Genomic DNA, 15363 nt, shown 5'->3' with positions numbered 1-15363 from the left:
ACAGAATCAAGATTCTAGTGTTGGCTCTGCTCTTTCTGTTTGACCCTGAGCAACACTTTCTTTGCTACTATGTAGGAAAAGAAATTTGTATAGAATTAACATAGATTTGCTTATAAGAGTCAACTTGTAGGAAGTTAAGCACTGATAACAGGTTTAGTGTGATCTGAACTTTGCTTGAAATAGGACTTGGCTCTAAGCAACCTGATTTATTTGTGGCTCTTATTTCAGTGTCAGTGACCAGCTGGAAGCATTTCCTGAGATATACAGCCTATTCTGTGTGTGTGTGTGTCTTCTAAGCAGCTGCTCTGCTGTTTTCCCTCTAATGCCAGCTTCTGAGCTTCCAGCTCAATGAGCTGAAGGTCTTTTTGAGAATTGCTTTGCTGGCAAATTTTTAACCATTTGGTTCTAAAAATCTTGTGGTTGAGGACTTCTGGGTAAAGTTTAAAGCCTGGAAATAGAGAACTTGGTTTTTTAGTGTTTTATGTAGATTGATGCTGTAAATAATTCTTCTGTCCCATGGGGTCCCTAAAACAGCATAAGCATCTCTCCTTCTACACTGTTAGCAGAGCAGAGGGGCAGATGGCCAGAGTGAGCTCCTCAGCCAGACCTGCCTTGTCACACAAGATAGTTTGGAAGCATTTTATTGCAAATGCACATTGTTCCACTCGGGCTGTGTTAGCTCAGACTTTCTTGGGTATGGCTATATCTTTGAAAGCTTGATTCTGAACTCTTACATCCTGCCTCCCTTGGAATCTTGTTCCTGACTTATTTCTATTTCTAGTAGTTTCTCAAATTACTTTTTAACACCTTCAGCCTGCTTACACATGCTTTTATTTTCTTTTCCCCTTTCTGATCACTGCCCTCTGAGAAGGCTCAGCAGCCCTTAATTTGGAGTTCATTGCAGCTACAGACTTCCACTTGTTTGTTTGCATGCTTGAAACTGCACCCACCTTTTCCTGGAAGGTACATACTTGGAACTGTGGGCTGAAGCAATAATATTTCTGTTTCTTTTTTTGTGTGGTGCCTTAAGAAGTCATGATTTGACAGCAAATGAAGAGGACAGTGTCCTGTTCAGGTATATTTGCCTTAGTGGCAGTACAGGATTGGTTATCCTGCTATAGGTGAAGCATTTGGTGTTTTTCAGGCTCAATTTCCTACAGTTAGGCTTTAATTCCATGTTTTAAGTACCCATGTAAATACTCTGATTCTCTAAAGTGATGAATAATCTGTCTCCTCTCAGGCTAAGTAGGAACTGTTCATTTCTTCTGGGAATCTAGGCTAGACACCTACTTAGGAGAGATTTGCCAGTGTCCTGAAGCTAACAGCAAGCTGAAAGGGACGTGTAGGACGTGTCAGCCTGGAGCTGAATGAAGTGTCCCTAACGCATTATCAACCCTTAAGTCTTAAGAGTGGGGATTTGCATAGTGGCATAAGCATTTGCTGCCTTGTTCTCTTCCTAATTTGTAACACTGGCTGCTATTTTAGCAGTAGGGAAGTATTGATTTGATTGCTTTCTTCATTCTTACAAGCCCAAGGTTTCATTCAGGAGTGGGAACAGCTATTTCAGAGCCTGTTGTTATGTGCAGATGTTGTGACTATATTGCTCTGTTCTGCACTTAACCTACATTGAATTTCAGCTGACACGTTATCACTTGCCAGCTGGGTGTCAAACTGAAGGCATCTGTGAGGTGGAGTTCACAGGGAACACTCTTAATGTTCCTATTGTTGAAATCCAAGCTTGTTTTGCTGATATTCTGTGAAAGGTGAGAGTTGTTGCTCCAAAGAACTTGCTGTCTGCAGAGCCAGCCAAAGAGGGAGGGAGGGAAGCAGGTACAACAAGTGCCCTGCCCAAGGTCATGCAGAAGGTTGACTGGAGAGCTGGGATTACACCCTACTCCCTTACAACCATGCAACCAAAAGTAAAAGTGGTTTTAGCTTTGAACTTTGGATTCTGAAGTGAATTTGGATGAGGACAGGGGAGATGTGCTTTGTGTGCATCAGTCTGTGTCAGCACCTGCCTTCTGAGATGCTTATTTGTAATCAGGCTCCTGCTCTAGCTATGTGATGGGATATTTTACCCTTCTGTGGAGGAGAAAATGTGTGTTGTAGCCCCACAGTTTTCATAAAGATAGAAGAGAAAATTACAGAAGGCTTTGAAGAGGTTCCCAGCAGGCCCAGGGCAGTGCCCATCCCCTGTGCTGGGCCCTGGGGAGGCTGCAGCTCCAGGGCTGTGTTCAGTGCTGGGCCCCTCACTCACTGCCACAGGGACACTGAGGGGCTGCAGCGTGGCCAGAGCCGGGCACAGAGCTGGGGAAGGGGCTGGAGCACAAGTGCTGTGAGGAGAGGCTGAGAGAATGGGGGTGTTGAGCCTGGAGCAGAGGAGGCTGAGGGGAGCCAGGAGCACTCTCTGACACTCCCTGGCAGGAGGCTGCAGGGAGGTGGGGGTCGGTCTCCCAAGCAACGAGTGATAGGACAAGAGGAAATGGCTTCAAGTTGCCCCAGGGGAGGTTGAGGTTGGAGCTGAGGCAGAAGTGTTTCCCTGAGAGGGTTGTCAGCCCCTTTGCCAGGCTGCCCAGGGAGGTGGGGGAGTCCCCAGCCCTGGAGCTATTGCAAAGCTGTGGAGCTGAGGTGCTGAGGGCCGTGGGTTAGTGGTGGGCAGTGTGAGGTGAGGGGTTGGACTTGATGTTCTTGGAGGTTTTTCCCAAATGAAGTGATTCAACAGTTCTTCAGTCTTTCCTGTTCCAGAGGCAGAATTCTGATGAGGGAGCATTTCCTGATCTTACAGTACTTGGTGCAAGAGACCCTCAGCAAGACTCATCCATTGTTAAATCCAATCCCATGTGTGTGCTTGGGGTTGTTCCTCCCCAGATACAGGACCTGGCAGCTGCCAGCCCATTTCTCCAGCTCTGGGTGGCTGCAGGACCCTCTGGAGCATCAGCTCTTTCCAGGTTGGTGTCATCTGCAGACTCACTGAGGGTATGCATCATCCAGCCCAGTAATGAGGACATTAAACAGGACTGGACCCAGCTTTGCAGGATGATCCATCTCCTTGTGCCTCATTTTTACCTGTTCAGAAACAGCTGGGTGACATCTTGTCGTGGTTTAGGCCCATCAGGGAACAAAGGCCACGATTAGCCTTGAGTACCGAAGAGGCTGAGGATTGCTCGAGGGCAGGGAGGGCTTAATTGCCGCTTAAGGTTCAGGACAAAGCAGACCAGGCCACTCGGTTTGGGGAAGAAAACAGAAAATAATTTAATGCAAAATCAACCAAAACATAACCAAAATGAAACAACCCAGAGTAATACATCAATGAAGAGTCCAACCAGCCTTTTTAAGAACACCTTCTTGCCACCCCTCCCCTCTTCCCGGGTTCAGAGCCCTGATCCCAGTGTTTTCACCTTGCCCCCCCCCCGAATGGTTCGGGGGGACAGGCAGTGGGGGTTTCAGTTAGTCTGTTCCCGATAGCTTCTGCCGTTTGTCCCTCCTCAGGACGGGTGAACTCCACGCCAGTCCTCCCTGCAAGTCCGTGGGGTAACTCACAAGCATGGCAGATCTGCACGGGCTGCTCTGCGGCGTGCAGGCTCTCCAGCACGGCCTGGGCCATGGCCGTCTCCCCACACTGTCCCTCGCCCGTCCGGGCTCACCCACACGGAGCTGTTGGTGGCTCTCAGTCTTGCCACGAATCTCCATAGGTTTCAGGGGCACAGCTTGTATTCTCGCCACGGCTGGCAGAAGGGTCTCCGGTCTACTGCTTCTCGTTCCTTCCTCCCTCTCTGGCTGAAGGGTCCGCGTGGTCGCCTCCATCTTGTATCACTCTCCACCTCCCAACTCGCATTTCAAATTCCCGTCCCCTAAATAGTGATCGCAGAGGCGCCAGATTGGCCCAGCCGGGCCGGAGGTGGGTCTGAACCTAGGAGCCGGGGGAGGGTCTTCACTGCAACCCGCTCCCCCTGTTACCAAGCCAAAAGCTGCTCCTTGCTAAATCAGGACACATCTTCTCATCTTTTAGCTCATTTTCTCTCTTGAGCATAGTCTTACTCCAAACCACATTGGAGCTGGGTGATGGCCTCCCATAAGTCATTGTGCCAGCTTCCAGTCTTCCTCAGTGTCTGCTCATCCAGCCATGCTTCAACAGCTTCTTTATGAGAAGGATCTTACAGGGAGACACTGAAAGTCTTCCTGGATCCAGGTAGACAGTGTCTGCTGCTCTCCAATGGGTCCACCAGACCAGTCACTTCATCATAGAGGGTTATCAAGTTGGTCACACAGGACTTCCCCTTGGTGAATCCATGCTGCCTAGTACTGAATGATTTTCTTGTCCTTCATGAAAACAGGATTAGCTGCTCCAGAGCCTTAAAAATGAATGAAAGTTCTCTACAAATCCTAAAAGAACAAGAGCATCCATACAGCTGAGGGCTGCTCACACTAGCACTGACTTACATCTGGCACTGAAACCTGACTGGGCACCAGACTATAACCTTGTTCTTTTTCCCAGTAAAGCAAGAGCTGCTTGTGATCCTGGGGAGTTGACTGTGTTGTTTACAAGCACTGGCTGTACCAGTGATGTGGTAATGATGGACTCCTTTGGAGAGTTCCTGCCTTTAGGTGATGAGGCACTTGTTCTTAAAAGGAGTAGGGGTTGATTGCATTAGCAGTCTGTTAATTTGCTGTCAGCTGAGCAGTGAGAGTGCACAGCCTGCCTGTAGCTGCTGGGTTTATTTGCTACTTTGAAAACTGTGTTTTTTTCAGGTACTGGTTGGATTTCTAAACCTTACATCTATGTTTCTGTAAGGAAGGAGACCCTTCAAGAGAGGCTTTGTGGTGGCTTGTCCCACCACCACTGCCAGAACCACTCCTTGGCCAGACCCCAGCTGATGCTTGGTGGCAGTGCCTGAGTTTGGGCTTTAGTCTCTGTGCCAGAGGAAAGAATTGAGAGCTTTTGTGAAACTCTGGAACTGTCAGCCAGGAGATCTGGCTTCCTGCTAAGCTGAGCTGTGGGGGTTTCACAGATGGGTTTCAGAGTAGCCCTTGGGCTTGAGGATTATGGTTTTTGTGTGGCCTATAGGCAAGACTTCTAATAAAGGGCTTCCCTCTTGCTCTGCGGTGCTGAAGATTTTGCTGTAGCTGCAAGAGTAGAGTCTTTATCACTGTGTCACTTTGCATCATGTACAACTCATGTTTTCCTCATGTCCTCAGGGCATGTGCTGTCCTTTGAAACCCCCCATGGGCTCCAAGAGCTGTGCAGCCTTTGGGGTTGGCCTTAGACTAAACCCACGGACAGGGAGGCATCTGCCTCCAGAGCATGATGGAAGCTACAAGAGAGCAGAAATACAGATTGGTCCTTGTGTCTGCTCTGGGAACAGAGGCTCCTGCTGTCCAAGACTCCAGCAGTGGTTTCTCCTAAGTCCTGATCTTTTGGGGATAGCTTGTTATGAAACAAGAATTTGCAGTTGCAGACAAGCCTGGTGCTGTGTGACCATGAACAGAGCAATTCAAGAAAACCAAATTTGGGCAGAGAGGAATCTGCTGACGTTCAACAAGGGCAAGTGCAGCATCCTGTACCTCGGGAGGAACAAGCCCATCAGCAGGACAGGCTGGGGGTGACCTGCTGGAGAGCAGCTCTGGGATCAGCAGCTCCCCATGAGCAGCAGTGTGGGCTAGTGGGCAAGAAGCCAATGCTGAGGGCATCAAGAAGAGTGTGGGCAGCAGGTCAAGGCAGGTTCTGCTGCCTCTCTGCTCTGCCCTGATGAGGCCTCATCTGGAGTCCTGTGTCCAGTTCTGGGCTCCTCAGCTCAAGAGGGACAGGGAACTGCTGGACAGAGTCCAATGCAGGGCCACCAAGATGATCAGGGGACTGGAGCATCTTTCTGATGAGGAAAGGCTGCGGGACCTGGGGCTGTTTAGCCTGGAGGAGACTGAGAGGGGGATCTCACCAACACAAGTACTTAAAAGATGTTTGTCAAGAGGATGGGACATCACTTTTTTTCTGTTTTCTCAAGTGACAGGACAAGGGGTAATGGGGAAAAGATGGAATACAAAAAGTTGCACTAGAAGAGGAGAAGAAAGTGCTTTGGTGCTGAGGTGAGGGAGCCCTGGCCCAGGCTGCCCAGGGAGGGTGTGGAGGCTCCTTCTCAGGAGGTTTCCAACCCCACCTGGACACATTCCTGTGGCCCCTGATGGAGGGGAACCTGCTTTAGCAGGGGGTTGGGCTGGATGAGCTCTGCAGGACCCTTCCAACCCCCACCAGTGTGGGATTCTATGAATTCCTGCAGAACATTCACACACTACCACACACCTCTGTTTATAGTCGTAGAAGGGACTTGTGTGAAGTGCAGCTGGAGATGTTGAGGCAGCTTCTGGCAGGATGACTGATACCTTGCTGCAGGTTTAATATTTGAACCTTGTCTCTGTCCTCCTTTGGCCCAAAACTGCATTTCAGGCAGGTGATTCTCACTTGTGATGTTGTTTAATGGATAAGTAAACCTGCTTTTCCTCTTTCTGAATGTTGTTTTGCTGTGATGCTCTGAAGAAACACCTGTTTGAGCCAAGGAGGTCAGAGCACTGGTGCTCAGAGTAATGCAGGAGGGTTGTTTGTGGGTATGGGGAGGTGTTTGTTGATTGGATAACTGGTCTGTGTGTGGGAGAAGGCCAACAGAATCATACGATGGTTTCATCTGGAAGAGAACTTTAAGCTGATGGAGCCCAGCCTTTGTCCCAGCCCTATGACCCACCAGCCCATTGCCCTCAGTGCAACATCCACCCAGCTCTGAAACCCCTCCAGGGACGGTGACTCCAGCACCTCCCTGGGCAGCCCCTTCCAATGCCTGACAGCCCTGGCAGCAAAGAGATTCATAGAATCATACAACCATAGACTGGTAGGGGTTGGAAGGGACCAGCTAATCCAACCCCCCTGTAGCCTCAACCTCCCCTGGTACAACTTGAGGCCATTTGCTCTTGCTCTATTGCTCGTTACTGTGGAGAATAGTGACCCCCACCTCACCACAGCTTCCTTTCAGGTAGTTGTAGAGAGCAAGGTCTCCCCTGAGCCTTCTCCAGGCTCAACAGCCCCAGATCCCTCAACCCTTCCTCATCTGAGACGTGTTCCAACTCCTTTCCTGGCTTGGCAAGATCTGGCAGAAGGGCTCTTGTCTCTGCCTGTTAACACATTTGCAAAGTGAGCTGGAACCTTTTCCTTGAAGCTCTGCAGTGACATTTCATGCCTCATAGAGGACAAGAACAATTTTTCAAGTAGCAAAATCTGGCAATTACATGAGTTGCTTATAGCATCAGGCAGCTCCAGAGCCCACAGCCCTTAACCCCTGGGCAGCTCGAGCTATAATCACAGCTCTTCCTGCCTCATGTCAGGAACAAAAACCCAGCAGCAGCCCCTTTCTCCTGCTCACTGAAGGATCTGTGAACTCTGAAACATTCTTTAAGTGAGCACTGTGTTAGGTGGGATCACTTTCCTGCAGGTCAGGGGGTTCCCCGTGCTGCTTGCCGAAAATCTCCTGTTTACTATGGAAAATCGTGTGTGTTGCTCAAGATGGAGCTCAGCAAGTTAGTGGAAGGGAGGAGAAAATGCAGCCAAGTCTGCAGGACTTTTAACTGCTGAGGGGAAAAAATAAGTGGGCAAACCTAAAGTCTTCCACTTTCATGTTTGAGAGGGTTGTTAGACTGTGTCCCAGGCTGCCCAGGGAGGTGGGGGAGGCCCCATCCCTGGAGATATTGTAAAGCTGAGGTGATGAGGGCTATGGCTTAGTGATGGGCTTGATCTTAAAGGTCTTTTCCAACCAAAACAATTCTATGATCTGTGATTCTATGCTCCCCAAGAGAGAGAAATGGGTGAGGAAGTCCCTGTCTGTGCCCATGCTTGATTGCTTACCCAGAATGATGCTGTAGCTGATGATAACTAGAGCTGTGACTCTGCAGCGAGCTGTGTCCTTCAGTCATTGTGCTGGTTATGTCTGGCTCGTGGCTCCCTGTATGTGGGAGTGAACCCACAGCTTTCCATGTCAGTGAGTGATGTCTTACCTGAAGATTGGACTCAGTGATCTTAAAGGTCTCTTGCAGCTGAAACGATTCTATGAACAGGGAGAAAACAGACACTGAGGTGGAAAAGCTGCCATGGAAGAGGAGAGACATGAAAGCCACAGAGACCATTGCAGTTAACTGGAGAAGGGGTAGTGTGTATATTTCTGCAGCTCTTCCCTCTCGTGTCTGCCTGCTCTGATTTCTGCTCCATGCTGAGCTCATGGTTGTGACTTTGCAGTGTCTCTTCTGTTTTCCATTGGGAAGTGGAGAAATCCCAAAGCACTGGGTTCATGCTGCCTTTCATACTTGTTAGTAGAGAAATGGAAGAGAACAGAATTGCTGAGGTTGTAAAAGACCTTTAGGCTCATCAAGATCAACTGTTCCCTCAGCACTGCCCCAGCCACCACAAACCCATGTCCTTCAGCCCCACAGCTCCATGGCTTTAGAATCACTCCAGGGATGGGGACTCCATCATGGCCCTGGGAAGCCTGGGACAGGGCTGGACAACTCTGTCACAGAAGAAATTGTTCCTCATCTCCAATCTAAACATTTGGCACAACCTGAGACTGTTTCCTCTTGTCCTGTTGCTTGTGACTTGGGAGCAGAGACCGACATGCCCAGCCACAATCTCCTGTTGAGGAGTTGTAGGGACTGATCATGGCTCCTCTCAGTCTCCTTTTCTCCAGGCTGAAAACCTCCAGGTCCCAAGGAGAGCTTTCAAGTGGAAAACAAGATCTTTCCCAGGAGGATGACTAACCCTTTCCTTGCTTCTCTCCTGCCTCTTATTCCTCCTGTAGGAAGAACATGGGTTTTTCTTCCCAAAGCAGTTCTTGAGCATCTCACCACTTCACAGCCCTTGAGTTGTTTTGCTCTGCCAATCTCTAAGTTGTGATCTCTAGCCTCCTCTTGAGAGCTTGCAGCAAGTCAACAGCTCAGGAATCCATGTGGTCCTGCCAGGACAAAGGTCTTCAACTCATCACAGGTTTCTCCACCTTTTCCTGCAGGCAGAAAGCTGGGCAGCTCTTTCTGGCTTTGCTGCTTCCAACTTGTAAAACTCGTATAGTAACTGAACCAAAACTCAAACGATACTCTAGCAAAACACACAAAGCTCCCCTTGTGAGGATGGGAAGAGAAAACCTGTGGGGTTTGTGTCCTTTGAGGCAGCACAGGAAAACGCTGGGGTTTTGCAGTTGTAGTGATGCAGAGCTGTCACTGGGAGGAGATGTGGGCTGGAGCAATTCCCCATGAGTCCTCTGCTCCTGAGAGAAGGTGCTGCCCTCACTCAGCCAAATTTAAAGACCTTTCTGGGGAAGAAATCATGTGGCAATGAAATATTCTCAAGCCAGGATTCAGGTGTTTGCTTTGAGCACAAGTTTCAGAGGAAGACCATTTCCCTGCACCTCAGCAGTTACAGCTCTGCACGTCATCCCACGTAACACAACACAGTTGTGTCTGCACACACAGTCCCAGAAAGCAGCACCTTCACCTGCAAGGGTTCAACTCCTCTGAGGAAGTCAGGGATTAAGGGCTAATAAGGAAAACTAAGGCCAGCCATCACAGTGCTATTGATGTGTTTCCTCCCCCTTCCCTCCTCCTTCTTCACTTTGAAATCATCAGATAGAAAGCAAAGCGTGTTCTCATTTCTTTCCAGCTTTGTCATGGGCAAAGCCTCACAACCTTTGTTTTTCCTGCAGCATTTCTGCAGGCCAAGCTTGGGGAACAGAAAAGCCTGAGGAAAGCTACTCTCATATAAAGATCATGTTGGCATCATAAAATCAATACTTGTTTTTCCCCTAGTGTTTTTGATCTTAAAACCTGACTAACAGCATGGCAAGGGTTTGCCACAGCAAGTCTGGACTGTGTGAAACAGAACTGATTGTTTGCCACTCTGGATGCAGCAGGAGGATGGAAACGTTTCTCCAAATGAGACACTTTCTCTCCAGTGCCAAGTAAGCATGTGGGTGGCAGCTCAAAGCCATGGAAAAGTAGTTGCTGCCTGCAGATTACTCCTGGGAGATGCTGCCCATTTCCTTTTGTCTCTCCAAAACCTGATGACTCAGTGCAAAGCAGGAGACTGGGATCTGGAGCTGTGCAGGGGACCAAGAGCACCTGGCCCTGAGTCTCTGACCTGCATCTCTCTAATCCAATCTTCTCCCAACACCTTTATAGAACACCTAATCTTTGTGATATGAAGATGCCAGCTCTAATACCAAAAAGTAATCTGTCTAGGTCAGGCTGCAGCACACATGGGATTTGACTGGAAAGTTTCCAAAAGCTCATCATTTCCAGTTCCTGCTGCATCTTCAGCCCTGATGACCTGGTTGTGTGCCAGATATGGCATGGCTATTGCTGGTGAGAGGCCATGAGCCTCCTTGCCACTGTCCCTTGTGCTCAATCTGGGAGGCTGAAGCATCAGGGCTGTGATCCACACACAGGGAAAGCTCACTGTGTGCAAGGGAACTGGGTACCAGGTGTTTCTGGCTCCTGGAGTGTGGGAGGTTTACCACAGGCTTTGAAAACGTGGGCACTTGAGCTGAAAGCAAAAGCCCCTGGGCTATAAACAGCTCTTGATGGTCAGTGACTGGTCACTGGAGTGCAACCTTGAGACTGGCTTAGGCATGAAAGCAGCAGCTTGGCAAGAAAGCAGCTGAGTGGATAAGGGATAAGGGGCCTGAAGCAGCAACTTCAAGCAACACGTAGCTTGGGAGGGTGAGGCTAAGAGCCTGCCTGAGCACTCAGACATCTTATAAAAGGCCACAATAGGATTATGCAAGCCTGATGGATCCTGTAAGCATGCCCTAAGACATACCCAGTGCCAGCAACCACGAGCACCCTCATCTTTCTTGGCTTGATGCCACTCAAGCCTTTCAAAAGGTTATAAATATTTTAAATGGGCTGTTTGCATTATTATTTGCTTGCAGAGTACAATCCTTGTAGTGAAGGAGAACCTCGTGACATGCGTCAGTGGCTGCAGCTCAAGCAGAGCACCCACATCCCCAGTATCTCACCATCCCACTGACTGGAAAGAGAGCTCAGTTCAACACTGATTTCCTGGCTGGGCAATCACTGCTCCAAAGGTCCATTCCTCCCTGGATGGGTAAAGATGTCTCTGCTTCCCTCAGGTAAGTGCAGAAAGGCTCATCTCCTATGCCTCTTGGCACAAAGCCTGGCTGTGCACACCTACTGACTCGGTGCAAGGTGGGGAAGCCCCCTTAGATCTCCATCATCCTGACCCAGGAGGGTTGTTCTGGGTTTAACACGAAGCTGAGGGCTGAAGTCACAGTGCCTCAGCTAAATATGGGCTTTAAACCTGGGAGAAAGGTAAAAGGATTGTTGGCTGGGTCAGTTCTGACTAAACAATCATAGACTTGTTTTGCTTGGAAAAGACCTTTAAGATCACCAAGTCCAACCCCTCCCCTCACCCTGCCAAGCCCATCACTAACCCCTGGCCCTCAGACCTCAGCTTTGCAGTATCTCCAGGGATGGGGACTCCCTCACCTCCCTGGGCCTGCTGCCACCCCACTGCTGAGCCCAGCCAGGATGCCACTGGCCTTCTTGCCCACCTGGGCACACTGCTGGTTCCTGTTCAACAGCTGGCACCAACCACCCCAGGCCCTTTCCCTCCAGCAGCTTTCCAGCCCCTCTGCCCCAGCCTGGAGCTGCCTGGCCTTGGGGTGGCCCATTGTGTGTTGTGCTGGCTGCTGCTGGGAAATGGAGTGAAAGGCAGGTTGCTGTTGTGCCACCCTGGCCTCAGGCAGGCCTGGGCTGTGTTCCTCTTGCACGTGAGTGTTGGAGTGAAGAAGGACTCTCCTTTACCTGCTGGGCTGTGTCTGGCAATGCCTCATGGACATCTAGCCCAGCTGCCTTCAATTTTCCCAGCCCGTGGCCCTTAAGGGTTGCTAAATACCATTTCTGGGTGATTGTTCCCCAAGAAACTGGCTGCCTGCTCCATTTGCTTTGGCAGACACTCAGCTCCAGCCTGTTGTGCCATGTTCTCCAGGGACAGGGAGGAAACCAGCTCCTGCAACGGGTTCCAATTGCTGGAAGGAAGCCCAGCAGCCCCTGCCACCAAAACTCCTATAGTATCACTGTTAACCACTGAGATGGAGGGATGAAGTCCATCCCTGCTTAGCTGAAGGAGTTTCTCTTGAACCATTTCCAAGCCAATGCCTCTTTCCACCTCCAGGGAGAGCAATAAAGGAACCACAGTAAAAATAAACAACTCTCCCAGGTGATAATGCTCCACCTTCACCTCCTGCTGCAACCTGAGCTTCAGGTGGAATGACAGATTAAGCCCCACAGATCTGTTTGCTCTCCAAAACTCCAGGATCAGCTCAGAGCCTATTCCAGCACCTCACTGCTGCCCCTGCCCTGAATCCAGGAGAGGAGGATTTGCACATCCCCAGTGTGAGGGTTTGCATGGCAGGACCTGATCCTCCAGTTGCCCCATCCTTGGATGGCCCAGCCTGTGCAAGGGATGCTCAGGGGAGATCTGAGTTTCTGGCTCTTTGGTGGTGGAAACAGTCGAGTTTTCCCAGCCCATTGCCACCACAAAGAAGGTGGGATCAGTGCTCTGCTGAGCCCAGGAGACTGGCTGAGGTGATGCATGAGGCCAAAACCCTATTATCATAGACTCATAGAATCCTTTTGGTTGTTAAATACCTTTAAGATCATCGAGTCCAACCACTCACCTCACACTGCCAAGCCCACCGTTAACCCATAGCCCTCAGCACCTCATCCTACCCACATCCTTTACCCTCCCTTCTCTACTGCTCCTACTAGGGGAAGAAAAAAACCCCAAACTACCACAATCCAACCCAAAACCTCATTCCTAACGCCTTCCACCTCTTTCAAAGGCCACCAGCTCTTTGTCCTAGCTGTAGCACCTCTCTCCCAGCCCTGCTGCTGATTCCGGGAAGCGAAGGGTTAAAAGCTCCGAACTGGCAAGAACTTCCCCCAGCCCGCAGTCCCTGCCCGCAAATGACGCGGGTGTCTGCCGCCCTGTGCCCAAATATGTCCATTTCCTTCTGAAAAGAAGAAAGAGGAGGAAGGAAGAGAATAGAAAACAAAGAAGAACCCGGTGTTTTAGGTCCATAACCCTCTGCAGGACGGAAGGCACAGCCCCGCGCCCCCTGCCCCATGCCGTTCCGCAAAGGTAAGGGGCTGGGGTTTGGGAGGGAGGGGGGAGAAGGAGCTCGGGATGCTCCCCCCGTCCTTGAGGTGAGGGGCTGGGGGTCGTGCGGTGCCCCCTTGCAGCGATGGGAGACGGGAGCAGAGGGCTGTGCCCGCCTGGTGATGCTGGGGGGGTGTAGAAATGCAGCCTGTAAAGGGGAACTGCCTTCCCTCTGCCTTCCCTCGGCCGTGGGGGTTTTGTTCGCTCTCTGCTCTGGGGGAATAAGCTGCTCTGGGTGGTGCAAGAGCTGAGGAGCGAGCAGGACGTTTCTGCGGCTGCTGGGGTTGTTTTGCGGGATGCAGGATGAGAACCGGCCAACCCGCGCGTGTGTGTGCTGGTCCATGGGAGATGCTCGGCTGGAGGACCCGGCTGTGAGGGGTCTGGGAGGAGAAACCAGGGAGGTAAACGGCTTTTGAGAGGGGTACCCCACCTGGACAGCCCTTTGTCACACTGTGCTGCTCTCCCATCTGCACCCCAAGCCAGATCCCCACACATCCCATGGCTGCAGCTGGCAGAGACCCCTCCCCTTGCCATCCCCTGGCTTGGCAGCGTGGGGCAGACCCAGCTGTGAGACCTGAGGGCTGCTCCTGTGGGGCACACGGGGGGATGGATGAGTTTCCCCTCCTGCTTGGCTCACAGTGGGGCAGAGACCCCTGAGAGCATCTCATCGTGGTGGTCTCACCGTGCGAGCGTGGCAGGACACGGCGCAGGATGCTCCTGGTGGCTCTTTGCCCAAACAGCTCTGTTGGGAGAAGAAACAGAGGGGCAAAAGTCTTCTCCAGGAGACACAAAGGTCAGGAGGAGCGTGAGTGCGAGGCCGTGGGGAGAAGCTGCTGCTGAAGGCTCAGGCGGGTGTGTGTGTGGGGCAGAGGGTACCGCTGCCCAGATGAGATGTCACACACCACTGCCCAGATGAGATGTCACACACCGCTGCCCAGATGAGATGTCACACACCGCTGCCCAGATGTCACACACCGCTGCCCAGATGAGATGTCACACACCGCTGCCCAGATGTCACACACCGCTGCCCAGATGAGATGTCACACACCGCTGCCCAGATGAGATGTCACACACCGCTGCCCAGATGTCACACACCGCGGCTGGCACGGTGTGGCGGGCATGACCTCGTGTTTCTCAGCGAGGTTTGGGGAGCACAGCGGTTTGCCAGAGCAGGAGGAGATGAGAGCAGAGCTGTCAGTGCTTAAACACACTGAGCTGCCGGGGAGGAGCCTGGGGGGCCTTTCCCGTGTTGGGGAGCAGCCTCAGCAGGGATCCCCTGACAGAAATGACAGGCTTGGGGACACATGGTGCTGAGGATGCGTTTCCATGCGGTCCTGCCGCGGGGGGACTCAGTTTTGGGGGCACCATGCTGTGCTTGCCATCGCTGCTAGATACTGGGTGCACAGCTAATGTGCAAAGCTTCGGGATCCTGGCACTGGCAGTTTGGTTCTGCAGCTTCGGTGTCACCCTCAGAGCCGAACCTCCTCTACAAACTTCCTCTAGAGGTCAACCTTGAAATGCCAAAGCAGCTGCCAGCAGCTCTGCAGCAGCTTGCAGCTCCGCCTTGGCAAGGTCCCAACAGGACACAGAGGCAAGAGGCAAGAGTGGGTGGGTTTTGCCCATCACTTGTGCACGTGTTGCACGCTCAGGTTGTGCTGGGGACCCCCCAAGGACCCTTTCTTCTCACAGATGGAGGCTGCAAGACCTCCCTGGGCTAGAATGGACTGTGTGAGTTTGGCTGTGACACTGCTTGTAGGGGTTTTCCGTAAGGCCTGGCTGCAGTCTGTGTAGATGTGACCCCAGGTGGGAGCATCCCCTTGGGTTGGTGTCACCAGCCATACCTTCAGCTGGGCTGCCTGGGCTTTCCATGGGCATGTTTTTAAGCCCCCAGGCAGGAGGGTTGTGGAGAGCACTGTCATCTGGCTGCCTTTCAAAAGCTGCACAGAGCAAGCTGTGCATATCCCTGGTTTGCAAGTCAATCAGGCAGGAAGATATTTCTTCTCTAGTTCAACTTGGTGCATTTGAAATCCTTGCTGAAGGTGGTGGCCTCGGTCTGATGGGAGTCTGGATACCTGCCCAGTTCTCCCAGAGGAATACTAGGACTCCAGCCAGCTCAGCAAGGAAACTGAGCCATTCCTTTGGGAGCTTTCTGGGAGCAG

General features: G+C 51.3%; 1 protein-coding gene across 6 annotated transcripts in view; it reads left to right on the top strand.

Moving 5' to 3' along the window:
• Window positions 1–11016: 11016 nt before the first annotated feature.
• Window positions 11017–15363, top strand: part of PFKFB3 (6-phosphofructo-2-kinase/fructose-2,6-biphosphatase 3) — a 42290-nt gene continuing 37943 nt past the window's right edge. The window contains exons 1-2 of one of the 6 annotated variants that reach the window (XM_062020268.1): window positions 11017–11153; window positions 13121–13186. In XM_062020268.1, coding sequence (XP_061876252.1) covers window positions 13171–13186 — 16 coding nt within the window. In that variant the 5' untranslated portion in view covers window positions 11017–11153; window positions 13121–13170. Of the gene's footprint in view, window positions 11154–11995; window positions 13187–15363 lie in introns of all 6 variants that reach the window. The other 5 variants (XM_062020267.1, XM_062020266.1, XM_062020258.1 and 2 more) reach the window with 5 other exon arrangements.

This window comes from Colius striatus, chromosome 1 (genome assembly GCF_028858725.1).
Source record: "Colius striatus isolate bColStr4 chromosome 1, bColStr4.1.hap1, whole genome shotgun sequence".
In the NCBI taxonomy this organism is placed as follows: Eukaryota; Metazoa; Chordata; class Aves; order Coliiformes; family Coliidae; genus Colius; species Colius striatus.
Note: the sequence above shows the minus strand (reverse complement) of the source record. Positions and strands in the feature narration are given on the sequence as shown.